Below are 20,534 nucleotides of genomic sequence, written 5' to 3' on the forward strand. Positions count from 1 at the left end.
AGACCTCAAGCCAACTCTCGTATGCAGCAGTTCAGTCCTATGAAACCCCCGGCCGCTGAACTGGCAGATTATTACTGTCCCTAGGAGAAAAGCCAAGTTCCGCTCAGAGGACTCTCTAGTCAAATTCGCCAGCTCAGAACTACAGAATCTCACCTTGTGTGGTCAAGATGCATCGGTTTACACTGTCGGTCCTTTTAACACTGCATCTGCCTACTCTACACTTTCACAGGAAGCTACAGTTTCTCACACTCGGGAACATGAGCCAACGCATGAGCACTATCCTTAGGGATAGTGGTAAGCGTGAAAACACACCAAAAGTGACACATTCACGATGGACTGCTAAAATGAGGTTGCAGATCCTTTAGGGCTGGGTAGGAAAGCGTGCACTCGAGAAGCCTGTTTTCACTGCTCAGCTCACGCTGCAGGCGGTATAGTGCCCAGGTCACACTTAAATCTCAAGTCCTCCAAGAATGCTGCTGCTGGTGTAGTGATCTCAGGCTCACATTAAACTGTACCAAGCAGGCAAACCTGCAAACACGGAAGCCGCAGACCAAGAACCGGTTGCAACTCATTGGGATTAACGAAGAATAAAGAAAAAGCTCTCCATCTAGTGGCGACTTTTTAAAATCACAAAGCTAGTCGATCTAGTTCTTACACAAAGAAAATGAACCCACGGATGGTTTTAGTTACAGGGAGTCACAATGAAGTCACAGCTCTGGTTATGCCAAAAAACCAATTTTAGCTGTGTATGTATACAAAAATGGTGATTCCTATGAAAATACCCCAAAATGAAGATACTTGGGGTTCACCACGACATACATGCTGGAGGGCCAATTATAAAACAGTCAGCCAGTGTTCCTAACACTACCAGGGCTTAGGGTCCAACCACTTGTGGCTGGAGATAAAGTGATACAAGTCAACAGAACAGAATCCCACTGACGCTGTGCTACTTCAGTTTTAAAATGTCCAGGCAATGGCTATACAGAAGGATTAGATGATGCTGAGGACCATTCGGCTGGTGGAAGGGAATTCTGAAGTACAAGGTACACCTTACAAAGCAGAACTCGGGCACTGACGCTGGCTTCCCGGCACGTGCAGATCCCAGGTACCAATACCCTGAGTAACTAACTCATTAGCTCACTCCTCAAACCTGAGGAGTAAACATTAGAAACCAGGCTTGCTATGTACAAGACAAACATATCTCTAAGTAGCTAAAGGGCAGATCTCACTAACCAAAGGTCTGCTGCTGTAGAAACCAAGTTTCTCAGCAAGTCTGTAATTCACAAGGCACACAGGTCTGTCCTGGAAAAAGGAAACTGTGACTTTGGACAGAATCTTCCTTTCACAGCTTGCTGGTGAATCTGTCATGTACCCATGAACCCAGCAAGGTTTTGAGATCCACCCTTTGACAAACTGAATTGGAATGTATTTTAAAAAATAAATACTTTTACCAAACCACTAATCCCAAAATTCATGTTCATTCTTGCCCACTGAGCTTCTCAAGAGGAGCAGAGAGAAAATAAGGGAAAAAAGAAAAACTGATTCATTTAAGAATTTAAATTATTTAATCTTTTTTATTCCGTTACCTACCATTGAGACAGTCTGTAACAAAAGAACAGCGTATATTAGATTAGCACACAGTATATCAGACTAGTATCCAAAAAAAAAAAAAAAAAGAGCCACTGTCCCTTTGGCTATCTCCGCTTTCTCAGCAGATCCAAAGTCACTCAACCATCCAGAGATAATGGTGCCTACAGTCCACAAAGACACAGTCTGCCAACCGTGACTGCTGACTGATATTTAAATTGCACAAAGATAAAGCTTTAAATGTGGTAATTTTTAAATTTAGACTTATCTTGAAAAGTCTAAGAGTGAAAACTACAAAGGGAGTAACCGGCAAGCTAGCATTTGAGTAGAACTCTCTAGAAAGCAGGTGTGTATCTCTGTATACAAGAACAAAGGGGATATATACACATGAAAATGCATTTTATGGCATTCTACATCATTCATTTAAGTACATTTTGGCATTTAAACAAATATCAAATTAAGCTTTAATCTAATAACATAGTAATTTTTATTTTTAAATATAAAAAAGATAGCCAAACACAAAAGTACAGAAAACCCTCATTTAATATAGGTTATGGAAATTTTAGAAACAGCAACAAGGTAGCTTTTTACCCCACACTAAAACCTAAATCAAACTTTTTTCCCAAGTCAGTGACAACCTAAAAGCCTTTCACGCTATCAAGAAAAAAAGAAATGAACCAATTAAGTTAACTGGGAACGGGTAGGAGGGGCTTACTGAACAGAAGCACTTGCACGCACACGGAAAATGCTTGTAGTCACTCCCATACAGAACCCGACATTGCACATAAATCACAACGTGCCTAGTAATGAACTGTGAAATTTTGTTTAAAAAATAACAGTAATAAAAATAAACTGTTGGGTTATCATTGGAATAATATAACACATAAGGCTGGAAAATACTGAAATACAGTGAAGACTCAAACACAAGTTTACTTTTTAAAAAAATGCACAAAGACACATACAAACAAAAATCAATAAAGTTCACCAGAGAAATTCAAGGTTAGACAGGAAAAGGCAGGACCCTCAACAGGATGGTCTGAGCCATCCTACCCACCCTCATTAACATAAACCGGGGAGAGAGACTACCTCAAGAACAAAGTTTCCTGTCTCTGGACACCTGACCCCACCCACCTTCAGCAACACTGCCTCCATTTCTTTATCTGGGGCTTGTCCTGTCTCTGTCTAGTCTCCCTAAACCCAATCTCCTAGGATCAGTAACTGCGAACGCTCACACCAGTTAGCACAGTTAACAGGTGCAGCCCTCAAATTCTCACTCACAACTCTGCACATCATCATCAGTATTTGGCACCAGCTGGATGAGTAGCTATCATCAGAATCTTTGAGTTAAGTCACAACCCAGCAGTTGCCATCTACAACTTGATTTCAAACGTAAAAGGCAGGTACAGTCAGTCACAGCAAATATTTCAGGGTTGGAGAAGAAAACACTAGCAATATACAAACAAAACCAGGCTGATGGGGCTGCACTAGTTTCTGTCTGGCAATTAGCAAAACATGGGCATTTCCCACACTTCAACTAGTTGAATTACAGGCAGATATCTTTCTACTGTACTAGGATTTTTTTTTTTAAAACCATTCTTTAAAGGTTAAAAATCATTTATTCTATAAAGAAATACAGCAAACATGGCCACAGTCTACGTATGTCACTTGTGTCATATGGAAATGGAAATTTGTGTCACTTAAAACCTGCACTGTTATTACATTATGGTAACTCACTGGTGCAGGACCGCCCTCACCAAAAAGCATGGCACTCGCTGCCCAGGTGGAACACTAGCACTGCACAGAGAGAAGCGGTAAGAGCCAAGTCCACAGAACTCTCTATTTATTTGTGAATGAGCACTCAGTTAATGCTCCAAATGAAAAAATGGTGCAATAAAGCAACTTGTAGTATAAAGAGACAGAAGCTGTGAAGCCAGTGGCCACTTGGCGCTGCGGAGAGAGAGAAAGCAGTCTGCAGGAGTGAAGCATGGACGGGGAGAGAGGCACAGAGGCGGATCTCAGACGGACAGAGACACAAAGCTGTTGTACTGCTGGATGTTTCGCTTGAGGATATCTGAGCATGGGCCAAGGACACGCTCAAACCGAGGCCGGTCCAGCTTAACACACTTCAAAGGGCCACGCGCAACCACTGTGGCAGCCCGGGGACGATTCATCAGCAGGGCAATTTCACCTGGAAAAGAGAAGAGCCATGGCTAAGACCAAACCAGCAGCTATGGAAGCCATTTCCTTAAAGGGTCCACTTCTGAGAATGAGAACAAAAATTTACTTTTCTACTAACTTAAGAGGCCCACAAGAACTGCTTGTTAAAAATACTGCCAACTACCAGGTAGGTAATAAAGTCCTTACAGTCAGTCAGTCATGCCAACAGTTCATGCCCCAACACTCAAAGGGTAGAGACAGACGGGAAGACGACTAGTAGTTGGAAGCCAGCCTCACTGTACAGTGAATCCCAGGCATCTAGGCTACATAAGACACAGGTGTGAGTTTATGTGTCCCCATGTCCATTTATTAACTGAGTAAAGTTAAATCTTACAGTATTTCTCTGAGAACAAAAAAGAGTATAGGTTAAGAAATCCAGCAGGCACCATGACTATCATCCCAACACTTAGGAGGCTAAGGCAGTAGATCTAAAGAGGGGCAGCCTGCACTGTTATCTGAGGCCCTATCTCAAAAACAAAGGCAGGGCATGGAGGTGTATACATGTAATCCCATCACTCTAGAAATAGAGACAGGTGGATCTCTGTGAGTTTGGGGGGCAACCTGGAGACAACTCACAGGGTGAGTTCCAGGAAAGATTCTGCTTCAAAAATAAGTAAATAAGTAAAAAAGAAATTCAAAAACCAATTATGGAAAACTAAGAGATACTTAATCCATGTATTTGTTGTCAAGAAGTTTAACATACCGAAATAATCAGAAGGCCCCAGTCGTCCCACTTCAACAAACTCTTCGTTTTCTGACCGACGCTGCAGCACAGCCGCTGTGCCCTGTAATAACATCAGCAGGAAGCTAAATAGATGCTTCCTAACCGAGGGAAATGGAAAGAACCTGTGCAATCTCAGCTACTCTGCAAAGGGCAGGGAGGACTCAGCAGTTATTTCAACTTGTCTGTGGACTAATGGTCAAAGATCAAAGAGGGGTCATCACGTCACCCTCCCCTCTCCCACACTTCCAACCCTGTGATTTCCGTTTAACCAGGACCCCGCTATCAAGGTTCTTATCAAGCTCAAGCACTTAAAAAGGAGTTGGGTTAGTAAATTTTATGTAAAGGTCCAAGCCCAAGCTTGCTTGTGTCTTTAAAAAATAAAATGTAAGACTATCACACTCAAGGTTCATGCTTCTATGGCTGCATTTGCAGTGTGACAAGAGTTCTCTCTCTGAAGATGCTATTTGGACCTGCTTAGCAAGCAGGATTATAGGTAGATCTATTTCAGATAACACTAACTTTAGAATTGTAAATCATTACCCAATAGCCTACACACTTGTGTTTTAAACAATGGTTCAGAATCATACTACGGTTGAGGGGGTTTTTAGCATGGTAAAGAATAATATCACCTATTGTGTCTAAAGCCCTTCCAGAATTCTGGCTCTATTCTTTTAAAACTGTAGCAGCCTAAACACAAAGTTATATTCTGAAGTAAAAGATAATTATGAAATAAAACTGTCAGGTAGCCCTAAAACTAAACTATGAATCAGATCAGCTGTACTCCCTCTAGGTGAACAATACTATCAGGAGTCAAATGCAAGCTCTGTACCTCTAAAATAATGAAGAACTCATCCCCTGGTTCTCCCTGCACCACAATCTTCTGTCCATCTTCAAACTGAACAGGCTCCAATGCATCAGCCACTGTGAGACGCTCCCACTTGTCCAGAGACTCTGAAAGACAAGAATCCAGATTTTCTCCATGTATTTGGAATTCTTAAAAATAATAAAATTTAAGCAAAAGCAAACTCTACAGAGATACAACCAAATAACATCCCCACTCAACATCCCAATAGGACTGTTCTAGGTGCTTGGCAACAGCACGTGTCTTCAGTCACTGCTGTCTCAGCAGGACTACTTTCCTCTAACTACAGATAGCCTCAGAGTCTTCCTTTAACTCTAGTTAGCTTATATCAATGGCATCCCATGGCAAATGGCTAAGAAAATGCAATTCTGAACATTAGCATCAAGTACAGCAAATCTACAAGTAAGTAACCAAAGTAATACCTTCCCCACACACCACTCCAAAGGTTCAAAGAAGTAACTTATCCATTTAACCCCTCAACTCAGTTTACCTTGTGAGCAATAAGGAGCGAGAAAGTAACTTTTGTTCCCAAAGACCCAACTAATGTTCAAAACACTAAAATAAAGGACAAATAAGGCAAGAAAGTCAAATAAATCACTGTAACAAAACAACATCAGATTGTCATCTGGGAAAAATGATCACCCACACCCTACACAGGACAGGTTTTAACATCTCCCAGTCTATGTAAGGAAATCTCAAGAGGTATATCCAATTAATCTGCTCATTTTCAAATTTCAACAGGTCTGAATCTTATCAAAAGAGACCAACAAAGATATCTAACTTTTTTCAGACAAAACCCATTCCTGGGAGCAGGACAGAAGCTGAAGCAGGAATAACTGTAAATGTCCAGAGCACAAAGGACACTGAGAGCTTCCTGCTCCTGTAAAAGGAACAAACAGCATCTATACCACCAGAAAGCTTTTCCCAGGTCTAATTACAGGGTTTGGCATCTATTAGCAAATTAAATGAATACACGTTAAAATTACTGTTAGCTTAGACAAACTTTCAGCACTGACAAAATTACATGTTCATGTTTAGCAAAAGCAAACAAAAACATGTATGAAAACACATGAATGAGCTTGAAGACTTATGTAAAAAGCTGTGCCAAGTATCACAAATTCTCCAATTTATCAATTCTTCATATAATTTTCCAAACTCACCTAAAATAGACACTTTACTAAGGAATTCTTCATACATCTTCCTCTTTCTCAGAGTGCTTCCCTGTTTAAAAAAAAAAAAGGCATGTCCAAAAGAGATGCAATTATCACATAACACTGCAAAATAATCTAATTTTCATTTTGCACAAATAAGAAAAAGTAAACCCAAAGCTTGCTACTTCTGTTCTGAAGAGTGAGCTCCTGTGCAGCTCTGCACAAAGCTGTTAGGATCTAAAGCAGCAGCAGGTGTGCAGCCCAAGGGAGGGAACAGTTCTATCAAGGTGAAGTGCCAAGCAGCTCTCCAAAAAGCCAACTAAGCAGCCAATGCATGGCAACAGTGTAGCTGACTATCTCCTTCCCCACAGGCTGCAGGCAGGAAGGACACTACTGCCACCTGCAGTGAGGAAGACAGTCCTAACTTAAGATCTCATCTAAGACAAAGTTTACTGGGTATACTTGGAAGAAAACAAGAATACTGTATGTGCTCAAGACAAACTTTGCACACAAGATAAATGACCCCAGTACTACTACATATACCTGTGTAAGGTACACATGTGCATATGACACACACCACCTGCCCGCCATAGCCACAGGTTCCACATCTGCAGTCAACTGCAGACAGAAAGTTTTATGGGGGGAGGGGTGACACACTTGCTCAACAGGCAGACTTTCTTCCTGTTTCCTACAGAGTGTATTGATAATATATTAAACAATGTTTACTGTGCTTTAAACATCTCAGCTAAGCTTGGATGGTTTAGCATATACAGACTATGTACACGGATTATGTGCAAATAATGTTGTCATTTTAGATAAGGGACTTGAACATTCGTTCATGGGTTTTAATGCACATAGAATAGAAAACTGGGGGGGGGGAGGGGGGGCCTGCAGCTAAGGAGCTAATGAAAACGGACAGGAGCCAGGGGAAGAAGAGTCAGCTTTCTGCAGGGGTGTGGCTGCTGCAAAGCTGCCCATGCACCACTGTGAATTCCAGCAGCACTAACGAAACTTGGTGGAAAATATATGCAGAGGTGGGAGAGGGACAAGACTCCCTCTCTCTCAGGTACAGGACTATAAAACTGTCAACGAATAAGGAAAAACATTTTAAACAAAAAGAAATACACAAAGATTTCAAAACACAAAAGATGGCATATTTTTTTAAATTATGTGTATGTCTGAGTATGGGTTTGTACACACGAGTGCAATGCCCATGCAGTCGAGAAGAGGGTATCAGATCCCCTGGAGCTGGAGTTATAGGTGTGTGTGAGCTGCCTGGTATATGAAACCCCCAGACTGTATCTTCAAACAGCCATATGAGCATCAGGAACTTAAAAAAACATCAGGATCGTTCACTGGGAATTAAAACATCTAGAGTTCTTCTGTAAGATTATCACAAATTTCTCAAGAAGTCTCACTGTGAGCAGAATGCCTCCATGGCCTTACTGCTTTGAGAGTTCCTCTAAGAAGGCAGCACGCGTTTATTACTGATAACCTCGTCTCAGTTGAGAAAAGATGACTTTCTGAATGCCTTTAAATGACCACATGCACTTAAAACCAATCCAGTGGGCAATCTAAGGGGGGTGATTTTAAGTAAGATTCACCCACTAGCAGATTGCTAAGAGGAAATGATCGTTACACACACACACAGAAGTTTCTCTGGTTACTCCTGACCTAACTTTTGTTTTACTAACCTTGTCTCAAGTGATATATTAACCTAAACACAAAACTATTCAACCATTAAAGGTAGGGAAAGCATTATTTTAACTTGGTGATAAAAAGCATCAGAATTCTAAATCACATTCTAAAAACTCAGCCTCTTACCATGAGGATTCTGCGATAGCTGTCTCGGTCAATGCCCCACAGTTTCACATTTGTCTTTGCTTTGACAGTGGCTGCTCTAGGTGTTCCATAAATCAAAGCCAGTTCTCCAAAGCTCCCTCCTTCCCCAACACTGGTTGCCCATTCATTATTGACATAGACCTAAAATAAAAATGACAGCAAAAAAGTGTTTCTATCTACATATACAAATGTTCTCAGACTTTCCAGAAGGAAGAATTCTGACCCTGTTTTAAACAAGAGCATACATACTATACATACATCTATATATACTATATATCTATATATCTATATATCTATATATATATATACTATATATACATACTATACATACATCTATATATACTATATATACTATATATCTATATATATATGTATCTATATCTATATATCTATATATATACATACTATATATACATCTGCAGGGCAGAGCAGAGCAAAACCACTACCAGTTCCCAAGTCAAATGATCTGATACAGGCACCCTAGCCGATGCCAAGAGAATCTTCAGACACCATCAGTATCAAATGACATACATTTACAGAAAGCTGTGCTGGGGCTTTATGTGTATTAGGTCACTGAATTTCCTAATAATCTACGAGAATGAGGTGATTTTTATCCTCATTTCACTGACAAAAAAAAAAAAAAAAAACAGAAATGTTAAAAGCTGTACTATCCCATAGTGGAGCCCTACGCTCTCCTTACACCACAGCATACATGCATTTTCAACTGCTACCCCAGTGAAAGTAGTGAACAATATGTATGGACAGACAAGCCATCTATAAAAAGCTTGTGTCATAAAAATACTTGACAAGTGTTGAGGGTATTGACTTATCAAGGCCATAATAATCTACCCTTGCAAACATTATGCTTATTGCTTAACAATTAAAAGTTAAAAATCCAAAGTAGCAACATATTTTTGCTATTATTAAATCTTACATCCATTTCTCCTTGATCAATCACATAGAAGTTATCCCCTTCATCACCTGGAAGAGAGTAAAAAGTCAGATCATTAACAAAACAGTCAACGTGTGGGTGAAAGCTAAGTGACTGAACTTAAGGGAAAAACAAGCAAGGTTTTTTCAAAAGACCGACATGAAATTAATCACTCCTTCTGGTCATCTCCCAATATCTTTTAAAACTGTACTTTTAATAAAGTCACTTATGGGAGCCATGAGACAGCTCTGTGTTTAAAGGCACCTACTGCCACACATAACAAGCAGAGTTTGATGTCTGGGACCCACATGCAGGAAGGAGAAACCAATTCCTTCAAGGTGTCTTCTGAGCTCCACAACCCAATGCTGTAGCACACACATGCACATGTGCACATACATATAGACAACATAAATCAATAAAACGTCATTTTAAAAACAATAAGCCACTTACACATAAAAGTTAACTGCTATACAATGTACAAATACAACAAACAACTCAACAGTAATAAAAGGCTAGGCTGCCACAAAATGGGGAAAGATTTGGCTTATGAAGATTCATGAAAATGTTAAGAATAAGAAAACAAGAAAATATTCAACAAATAAGATTCATGTTAGTCTACATGAGCAAAAATGGTTAAGATTCTGTAGGAGGCACAGAACCATATAACAGATGGGCTATATGATGCAGACTGTGAGTGGTTTTGCTTATTTATTTAATCTTAAAACCAATAAAAAGAACATGTGACTTACTGTTCTGAAATTCTGTACAAAATACAATGACAAGATAGGCATTCCCTTTAATAGTGAAGTTATCAGAAATGCTGATCCCACAGAGAAAGCATTACTTTTAACTTAGAGAATTGTTTAATAAAGAAGAAAATGCAAAGGCCAATGAGGTAAACAGACTCCAATAAAACAAAAAGAGCATGCCTCATCTCACCTCCTTTTCTATAATCACAATGCACAGCAGCCCTTACCTTGCTGAATAACCGTCTCTCCAGCAATAAAGGAGACTGGAAACATGGCATCAAAAATGTCACTGCAGGACAGAAGAGGCCTGGGTTAGACTTCGCAGGTCTCATCTACAGATTTCAAACAACTTTAGCATTAAAGATCTCAGAGTCTCAGTTTTGTCAGTTGGGCCTAGAACTTGCAACAATGACAAAAGTTTGGTACCACCACACCACTGTGAAAAGTGTAACCAGTACCCGCACCTACCTTCTCTCATTATCATCAAGGTGTGAAAACAGCACGTTCTTTTCAATGGCCTTGGCTAAAGCAGCCATTGTCTTATAGTCTTTTGGTATAACCTAGAAAAATATTAAAGGCCAAATGACAACCTAGAAACCAAAGACATTTCATGTGTGCATCTTGCATTTCAATTAAACACCATGCCACATAATCGTATCTAAACCAGGCTATTTTGAGTTAAATATTTTCACCTGTATGATTCACAAAGTACTCAATAAATACTGATTAATCCCCTTGCCTAGAGCCAGGCTTATATTTAAAGGTCAGTACTTGATTCCAAGTTAACAAAATTCCAAGTTAAACCAAAAATACCTAGACCAAGATCATTATTCTGAGGCAAAACTATTTTACAACAATCATTTTGTGAACTGTGATCATACAGTATTGCTGGCTTCACAAAACCTAACTCAATGTTGGCAAACTATGAGGAAGAGCGGAGCAGGATGAATGTAACCTGTAGGATAAAGGTTAAAAGCCAAAACATGAATCACACGGTGTCATACCCTTTCCCTAACCAGGCTGACAGCATGAACTAAGAGAAAAAGGAGTATTGCCCACTTCTGCTGCAAGAATGGGAATCAGCAATGCCTAGATGCAATTACTCACTGGTTTATAATCACCACTCTCTCTTGAGGAGCTATTACGTCTGTTCCCGAGCGCTAACAACTATGTCTTTGTCTTTCTTTGAAATAGAATATGTACTCATCAAAGGAACAGAGCTGACAACAAGGTGGGCCTCAGAAACAGCTTCCAGCATGTAGATATCAAACTACCTTTCTAACATAGGATGCAGCATCTTCCTCTGTGTAAACCTCAGCACTGATGGCACCACGGCGCCGCCGGCCCTTCACCACTGGGTTGGGAGGAGGAGGAGAGATTTCATCCTCCCTGGAGTCGGTGCGTGTGCCACTCTTCTGCAGACACTGAATCTGTTTTGCCTCCTCCTGAAAGAAAGTTGTTTTTCAGAATCTGAAAGCTGGTACTCTCAAATCCCAGTGACAGCCCAGCTCACTTCAAACCTACTCCAATACCAACAAAAGAACAAACAAGTCAGTTCCAAATGGGGGTGGGGTGAAGCACACAACAAAGTAAAATCCGAGAAAAATCACTCCAGCGCGGTTACTCAGTGCCACAACACACTTTATTAGTGGCAACGCCATTGGTGCTTCTTGAGCCAAGTCACATGAAAAGTGACAAGGACTTCTTATCTACTCAGCCTCTTACTAAAAAAGTTCTTGGGCCTTAAGGGAATAAAATAAGAGTGTTATCTTCTATTTCTTTACTCATTTCACCCATTCTTTGACTCTTCAAAACATCTTTCAAATTCAAATCAACTTAGCAGTAAGCAAATAATTTAGAATAAAAGTGACATACACAAAAAAGAAGAAGACCACCACACCTTAAGATAGTCATTTCTTGTCTCCTATATTCCTACCCTGCCTCTGGCAAACAGATCAATTCAGGGACTCCATACATCTCAAAAGGCAAGAACTGTGACTACCGAGGTACTAGCAGAGCCTGGGCTCTAGTGAAGAATTATCAAACCAGAAAAAAACACAATGAAAAACAAAAATACATCCATGAGTGTATTTTACTGTAAGTACATTTACTTCTTAACTTAGTATTCTAGTAATTCTGTTTCTGGAAGTCTTAAACAAGCTTATGTGTGAAATGACATCTATACAGAAACAATTCTTCTGATTGGTTTTTTTTGTTTTTGTTTTTCAAAATAAAACATTGGAAAAAAAAACAAAATGAAGATCAGTGGCAATGGTTCCACTGTACTCATACAACTGGGTGTCGCCCTTGTGTTAGCTGGTGAGTTAGCTCAGGCAGTCAGGTGCTTGAGCATGCATGAGGTCCTGAGTTACATCCTCCAAACCTCCTTGAAAAAGAGACGTGGCACAAATGTGTAACCCCATCACTGGGGAGGAGACAGTGCCAGCTCACTGAAGATCCAGGCCAAGGTGAGACCTGTCTCAAAAATACAAGACAGATGGCTACTAAGGAATGGACCCAAAGGCTGTCTTCCGTCCTCCACACACTTACCTATATGACACATACAAACACACATACACAAAGAGAAAGTTAACCACTCTTAGAAATGAATGCCTCTTTAAACGCCCAGAGATTACCTCCAGAACACTGGCTACACACAGAGGCAATAACGGGCGGGGAAGACCTGTCATTGTGAACCCTTCTATACTGGCACGATTCCGGTCTGTGACTCATTTGACTCTCATTTCATTCAGGTCATCCTAGTAACTAACAAGACCTTCCTATCCCACATTAGCATAGAACTAAAACACTCACCTAAGTTCCAAGTATAAAAGCAATGAAAAAAGATCTACCCCTCAAACTAGCCATTGTCATTGCAGAAAATCTTCATTTAAAAATTCACAAATGAGGGGCTAGGGAGATGGCTGAGGTGGTAAAAGGCCTGACATGAGGGCATGAGGACCTGTGTTCAGATCCCCAAGACTTAAGTGTGTGTACACACATCTTAGCAGACAAGCAGATCCCTTTAGCATTTGAATCAGCCAGTCTAGCCAGCTAGCCAATCAGTGAACTCCAAATTCAGTGAGGAATCCTGCTTCGAAAGATAGAGAGTACTTGACATCAATCTCTGGCCTCTACATGCATGCATACACACACGTGCACCCACTAACATACACTACATGCACAAACGTTATATACTACACATACATGCCTCACAAATGAGCTATCATTTGGGACTGTATTCTAGTTAACCAAATTTTAAAGATAATTCTAAAATAAAAAACACATTCTGACTTTAAGTCTTGTGGATTCCAGTGAGTCTATAAAACAGCAATCTGAATATAACCTAATCTTGATGACTCAGACATTCCTGAGATCATCAATTCCTAGTATGTACAACGACACATTTTACAGCCTCACTCCGCTACTGTCAGTCAGCTGTGAGTCTCTCTCATAGCTCTGAATCTATTTACTGGTTAGTAATTTTCCTAACTCTTCTGCATATGCTCTGCACTAAACTGAGCTTAAAACTCCAAACTCTTAGGTTCAAATTTGTTTCCACAACTCTTTAAATACGTTTTCCTAAGTATCTGTTTTTCCTTGCCCTTCTCTTCTTTCTTTGTGGACAAGCTTCCCACCCTAAGACTTGAGACTTGGGCACATGATTTGCTAGTCTGGAAGTGGACATGTCACACCACGTACGCTATTGTGGTTTGCCTCTAGAGGCCTTGGATTTCTATTCTTTCTCTGCCTGGAGATCAACAAGCCCTAGATAATGGCTGTTCTTTCTACTCAGACAGAGAACGAGATACACAAAGTAAAGACAAGATAGGCACATGACCAAGAAATATACTGAAATTCCAGGGTTACATGTTGTGGCTGTAATACTTAACTCCTAGGATCACAGCTATGATTTAACTCTTCTTAGATTCAATTGCTGCCTCAGCAAAATGGTATCAATACCAGCTTACACATCTAAACTAATGGGAAAGAGACAGACTCTCTCTGTGTCTCTCATATGTGTATGTGTGTGTCTGTTTGTGGAACTTCACACGGTATTTAGTAAACAAGAGACATTCAACAGTAGTAGATACAACGTCTCTTATCCAGCAGAAAGGCAAAGTCCTAGTAAATACAGACATAAGAGGACTCAGGTTCCAGGCACAACGGTCTGAACTAAAACGCAGCTGTCTCCATTGACTAACTCTATTCTTTTTGTGTATTTCTCCTGAAGCCATCGCAGGTTCCGGAAACATAACCCCTAGTTAATAGGGAAGGAGATAAGAATGTGAGTTCATTTTCAAGAAATAAAAATTAACACATGATATATGAAATAACAACTTTGTTAAAAGGTCAAAAATCTAGTTAATTAAGAAACAAAGTGGAATATTATATACATATTCAACCCTGGCAAGTCGACAGAGAACCTCAACATAGAAGAAAGGTGTTTTATAATCTAAGTTACTGAGGGAGGAAGGTCCATGCACATTAATTCTAAAATCCCATCCAAGGAAAAACTACAATAACCATTGTGGCTTTCCACCTTGGTTGGTCCTTAAACACTCCTGTGGTTAATTCAGGCTTTGAAATTAGTGTCACACACTCAACACTTCCTATAAAAAGATAGGCACTTAATGTCTCACCGACTTAATCCTCTCATTTGATTCTACTGATGTCCAAAGAAGAGGGATCGCCTTACCGTGACCCATTTCAGAACCAGATCTCCAGGAACACGCTTGATTTCAAAATAGAGCACACTCCTGGCAAGTACGTCTATTATTTAGTGATTGCTTAAGTAAGAGAAAGCCAGTATTTCTACTACAAACCCAAGGTGGCAAGACTGTATTCAGAGGAACTTCTTAGCAGTTTTCCTTTCTTCCCCTCAGTCTAATCATTCTGAACAATAGCATTTTAAAGGTTTCCAAGGAAATAGTGTAAAATACCTGCTTACTGGCTACTCAAATACTTCTTCAGATGCATATTCTTTTACATAGAAACTTCAACAGTAAGAAACTGCCCAAACCAATGTGAATATTGCAGATATTTCTACTATACAGTCAGATATTAAATATGCTATCACAGAAATGAGTCCCAGTATACTGAACCTCTTCAAAACTTGAATATGCATAGCAAAGTGGCACATTCACCTCCAACGATTTACAGAAGCAAATCAAACCAACTACTGATCACACTGGGTGAACCAAACTTTTATACACATCATCTCTTGAGGAAAGGGCGTAGAAGATCCAAGGTGCAAAACTGCAATTCTGCTTAGGAATGCACTTCCTGGAAGCTGAAGAGAAGGCTCGGTAGTTAGGAGCACTTGCCGCTCTCTGCAGAGGACTCGGGCTCAGAGCCATCCACAGTTCTAGCTGCAGGGGATCTGACTCCCTCTTCTGACCGTGGTGGGCAACAGCAAGCACGTAAAGCACACACATTCATTCCTTTAGGCAAAATAGTCATACACATAAAAGTAAGTAAATATTTTTTTAAAAGAAAAAAATGTACAACCTGTGTGTCTGTGGGTCACAATGACAGATGCAACAACACAGAATAAAAAAATCAAATTGCATACTTTCTGGGAGACAAGTCCTAACCAAAATTATAACTATGGTAAAACTGACAGTTACCAATCTCTACCTTCCCAGCATACAGCTGATTCGTCTTATCTAACAATAAACAGGAGTTCAGAAATTATTTTGATAACACCACCCCAAGCTAGATGTAGATGTGTGACTGTAGTTTTAAGGATGGGAGAAACTAAAAGCTGGCCACTTTCTTGAAGAGCACTAACTGCTTTTAACTATTTCTCAATTCATATACCTGTCATACCACATTTGATTGACTCTATCTGGTAAAGTCAATTTTAAGTATTATTTAAAATAGTCAAAAACCAACTGTTTGGAAACCCTTTAGTAGCCAAACAATATTGATTCAATTTGTGATAGATTCTGATTAAAATTACTAAGAGATCCTTCACTGTATGCTAATTAGAATTTCTGTTAGACTGTTGGTCAGAATTCCTCTTCTCCCAAAAGGCACAATCAGCAACACCCAGAAGCATTAACCCTAACAACAACTGCCATGGTCATCACGTATCTCCCCTCATTTATTTTTACCTTCTCCAGCCTCTCAAAGTATTCCCGAAGGAATGCCATGGGTCTCTCGGGTCGAGCCGTGCACAACTGCACAATCGAATCCTTTAGCAGGGCCTGGATATTGTGCTTCTGGACATAGATCTCACATTCCCGGAGACTCCGCTCTTCCTCACTGGTGGTAGAACTGCCAGACGCCATGGTTCTCTAGGAGAAAAAGCACGGGTGTGCTGGGTAAGCTATAAAGTACAGGCGCGAATTTGGCCTGTGACTTATTAAATTCACTAAGACAACAGATTCACATCAGTCTTTTCCCTACTCAATAGAGTTTTTAAAAGGAGGTGGGGACTGGGATATAAAGTATGTACAGAATTTGAATTCTTCAAAATAAGCATTTCATTTAGTTCCTAATCTGAGGTCAGTAAGCACAGTCAGAGAAGACCCTTAGCTCCTGGGAGGAAGCATGAGCCAGTATGCCCTGCTGAGCAAGCAAGGCAGTGCTGAGCACTCAGGCCTTAAGGGAATTTCATTCAGTAATAGTCTTGCAAAAGACATCATGATGATGACGTGGGAAATGTGTAAACGGTAAACAGGACGGAGAATTACAAGGGCGCACAGGTCGGCTCTAAGTGAAAGCACAGAGCACAGTGAGGAACATCTGACACTCCCCTGTGCACACCTCCCATCCCTTGAGCACAGCTAATGTCACACAGCAAACCACCAGGGCAAAAGAGCAGATTAGCCGAATATTAGCGGAATCAAATTTTCTGAAACACAAAAGAAGCTTCGGGTGCCTTTTCTCAGCAATCTTTCACTCCATTATCTTTCACTGAATTCCAGCCCTAGATGGTAATACAATTACCAGTGGAAAGAGTTGAAAAGGTTGTACTACAAGAAAATAAACTCTATCAAGCAAACTAAGATTTCCTTCATCTGGACAGGAATATGCTAAAATACATTGAAGCTTGCAGGATGGCCCAATAGATAAAACTGCCTGCATTCCAAACTACATTAATGTGAAACAGAAACACAATAATGGGCAGCCAAACTGTCACAGAATTAAAAGCTTGGTACTTTGCTGTCATTCAGTTTTCCTCTTAATTACTAAGCACCTGAGATTAAAAGATGATTGACTCCCTCTCCACTCTGCAAATGGCTTTTCAGATTAAATGCTCACAGACCAGCAAAGTAAACCTATGAAATTAAAAGAAACTGCAGGATAAAGAACTACTTCAAAGTGCTATTTTGTTATCATTTTGTTTTGACAACTTTCAAGATAAAGTCAGTAACAAGCAAGTAACAGACCAGGGGAAAGTTTGTGGCTCCAGGACAGGCTCACAAATTAGAAACCACAGAGGCAGGCCCACTGGTATTTCAGAATAACTCTAAAGGGAAGACTTTCACTGTAAGATAGCATTTGTTCTCGCCCTGCTTCCAGGTCCGACAACCATATGCAAGGTAGAATCTACTCCAGTGGAATTTTCTCCATTTCAAACGCCGAAGGCCACCAGGAACGTGCAGAACACTGACCTTTTATGGTTCAAAGCAACTAGTCTTATTTCGAGAAGGCCAGTACATGTATATTTAACTGTTCAGAGGAATCGTTCTCCGATCTGAACTCTGGTCGGTAAAGATGGCTCAAGTGAGCCTAATGAGTGGAAAATGGTTTATGCATTACCAAGACCAAAAAGGTGGCGCTGGTAAAGACATACAAACACTCCCCCCAAATTACTGCAGTCACCATGTCCAACCCCAAGTAATCTAATTTCATGGCCTGAATATTTTTAATCGGGTATGTCCTAATTCCACACTTGTGTTTATTTTTTCAAAGCCCAACAACTTAGCTACCCTCCAAAACAAACACTTCAAAGCCATCACCACACTGTCTACTGTGTGGGCAGACTGGAGAAAATTCGGTTCTAACGAAACTCTCGCTCTCAGAAGGGCTACATTGGAAGACATATTTAAAACGCTTTGAGAGCCTGTTGCTTGGCCCCTGAAAGAAGCCAAGGAACACTAACACGGCCTTGGGGGTCACCATCTGGTTCCAGCTTTCTTTTCTCTGCTCAAGAAGCCTAACCACTGTGGCTCCCTCGAGTCACCGGCTGTCCCCGCACCCGGACTGAGCTGCAGGGGTTAACAGACGCCGCGTATTTTCGAGAGGGAGGGCAGGAGAGTGCCCTTCACTTCACTTAGGCCACGGTCATGGGCACTGAACGCAGAAGGGCGACCCCTCATCCCTCATCAGGCCGGAGGCCTCGGACGCCAAGCAGGAGGCCTGGGAAAGCTGGGGTAGGCGGTGGGGGGAGCGGGGGTGGAACTCGGGAAAGGAGAAGTGAAGAGGGGGGGGGGGGACAAAGGGAAAGGGAGCGAGCCTGAAATCACCGAGTGGAGGAGTGGAGGGGGGACGAGCCCGCGAAGGGGAGGGGAACCAGGCGCAGAAATGACCGGGCGGAGATGAAGACTACAGCCGAGTAGCAAGACCAGAACGAAGAACCGTGGCGGATTCCGGTTAAAAATCGAGCTGTTGTCCTTCAGGAAGTGGGGGAGGGAGGACGAGCGCGGAGGCCGCTGGCGCGCGGGGGCGGAGGCGGCCGGGGAGCCGAGGGAGGCCCGAAGGCCGCGCAGGGCTGGGGAGACGGAGACGCGAAGGCCGGGGGCGGGACAGTGGGGGACACGGGTGGCCTAGGGCCCCGTGAGGAGGAGGGGGTGCAGATGCGACCCGGGAATGCGAGGCCTGCGGCCGCCTCGGAGGCGCAGGGGGTGCGGCCGTCCCCCCGCAGCGCGCTCCCCGGGGCGCCATCTTGGCTCGCTCCCGCGCCTCCAGGAACGCGCGGCGGGGCATCGCGGCCGCTGGCTCCCGGGGCAGCCCGCGGGCCCGCACTCACCTGCGGACGGGCGGGCGGCGGCGAGGGCGAGACTTGCACGGGGCGAGGCTGCCGGGGTACCGGGCGTCCTCAGGGTTCAGCTCGCAGCCTCACTCCACTCTGCGATAGCGGCTCGGCGACGGCTCCACCGGAAACGAGCCGACCGCGGCCAATCAGAGCTCGGCTACTGACGTCAATGCGCCTCGCTCTGGCCAGAGCGGTTGCCTTGGCAACCTTAAAGGGGCAGACGCCTGGGTTCCTCCTTCCCCCACCCTTAGCCCGTTGTCTTCTGGCTAGAATCGTTCACTTGCAACGCATCTATCCATCTTATCTCGTCGCGTGTGCACAACCCCTTCCTCGCTCCCATCTTTTCCTCCTCTTCCCGCAAGCCTAGTTTCTGTCTCCTTTCTTTCACCTGCCCCATCCTTACCTGTCTCTAGGTGTCTTAGGGGGTCCTCTAGATTCTTCTGCTGTTCGGAGCTCTCAGCCTCTCTCCTCCGTTCCTCTCACGTTTGCCTCCCTCCACGCCTCTGCCTTTTCTCCCTCCCTTCAACCCCTCCTCCAGCTGACCCACGTGGGACGTTCTGGTGACAGGTGGGCGACTCCGCCCTGGGTCCTGCGGGGAGGGGGAGGGGGTGTTCTGGACGCCGGGCAGGGGGGGAGATTCCTGCTGTTTTCCAGGCCCTAGAGAAGGCGGAGGCCCTGGCGGATCTGCCACAGCTGAGCGCAAGCGGATGCTGGGATGCTCGTGGTGGACAGACTGCGCATCCTGAGTAGGCCCCGAAGATAGCCGGGGCTCCGGACTCGGCCTGTCATCCGGTCCAAGAAATCTGAGCCCTTGTCAAGCGTCTGCTTGGCTAATCTGACTGCTGTCATCAGTAGAGGCCCTATGGTGCCTACAGAGGCACAAGACATGGGGAAAAAACTTCCCAAAGGAGATCTGAGTCCTGCTAATGCCCTTCACATCATGTCTGATTGCGTGGTGAGCAGTACAAGCGGACAGATCGAGTCACTGACAACACAAGAAATCTCGGCTGCAGGAAGAAAACAGGAGAATTTTGGAGAAAAGGCAACTCCGTTATTCCTTCAGCCAACTTTTCTCCATAAGTATCTGAAAATGAAAACAGGGGAGACAATTTTAGGCATATGAAGTCACATGAATAAAATGGGCCTAAATACATAAAGTAGGCTCTTGCAGTATACGGGTCTGAGTGGCTGTGGGTGTTAACCGCCTCATCATGTCTGTTCAGGGGCAGTGTGTGTAGAAAACATTATGTAGAAAACACTCAGTACCCAAAAAGGTAATACTATCTCCCGCATAATTTTCACATTGGTCCCAGGTTAAGATATTTAAACTAAATGGTATTTTTAAATTTCACTTTTTTCCCCCTACTTTTTCCAATGTCGCTATTAGAAACTTTTAGTTACATTTCCTGTCTCCCATTTCTGTTAGGCAGAGCTGTCTTAGGAACCTACCTGTCTTCATTCTTAAATCCCCGAGACTAAAAT

The 20,534-nt window shown here is 42.5% G+C and overlaps 1 protein-coding gene across 2 annotated transcripts; it reads right to left on the bottom strand.

Moving 5' to 3' along the window:
- Positions 1–1,546: 1,546 nt before the first annotated feature.
- Positions 1,547–19,595, bottom strand: Prkar1a (protein kinase cAMP-dependent type I regulatory subunit alpha). 2 transcript variants are annotated; one of them, XM_041635798.1, is made up of 11 exons: positions 19,456–19,595; positions 16,183–16,365; positions 11,338–11,508; positions 10,532–10,623; positions 10,291–10,352; positions 9,318–9,364; positions 8,366–8,524; positions 6,551–6,611; positions 5,358–5,479; positions 4,508–4,589; positions 1,547–3,775 (listed from the first exon to the last, which is right to left on the bottom strand). In XM_041635798.1, the coding sequence occupies exons 2-11, from the start codon at positions 16,357–16,359 to the stop codon at positions 3,603–3,605; spliced, it is 1,146 nt and encodes a 381-aa protein (XP_041491732.1). In that variant the 5' UTR covers positions 16,360–16,365; positions 19,456–19,595; the 3' UTR covers positions 1,547–3,602. The 2 variants fall into 2 exon arrangements, with proteins under 2 accessions (XP_041491732.1, XP_041491731.1); XM_041635797.1 differs by lacking the exon at positions 19,456–19,595 and adding an exon at positions 19,047–19,205.
- Between the last annotated feature and the right edge of the window lie 939 nt (positions 19,596–20,534).

This window comes from Microtus oregoni, unplaced genomic scaffold (assembly GCF_018167655.1).
Source record: "Microtus oregoni isolate MIOR12 unplaced genomic scaffold, Mior012 000048F_ref0000485, whole genome shotgun sequence".
In the NCBI taxonomy this organism is placed as follows: Eukaryota; Metazoa; Chordata; class Mammalia; order Rodentia; family Cricetidae; genus Microtus; species Microtus oregoni.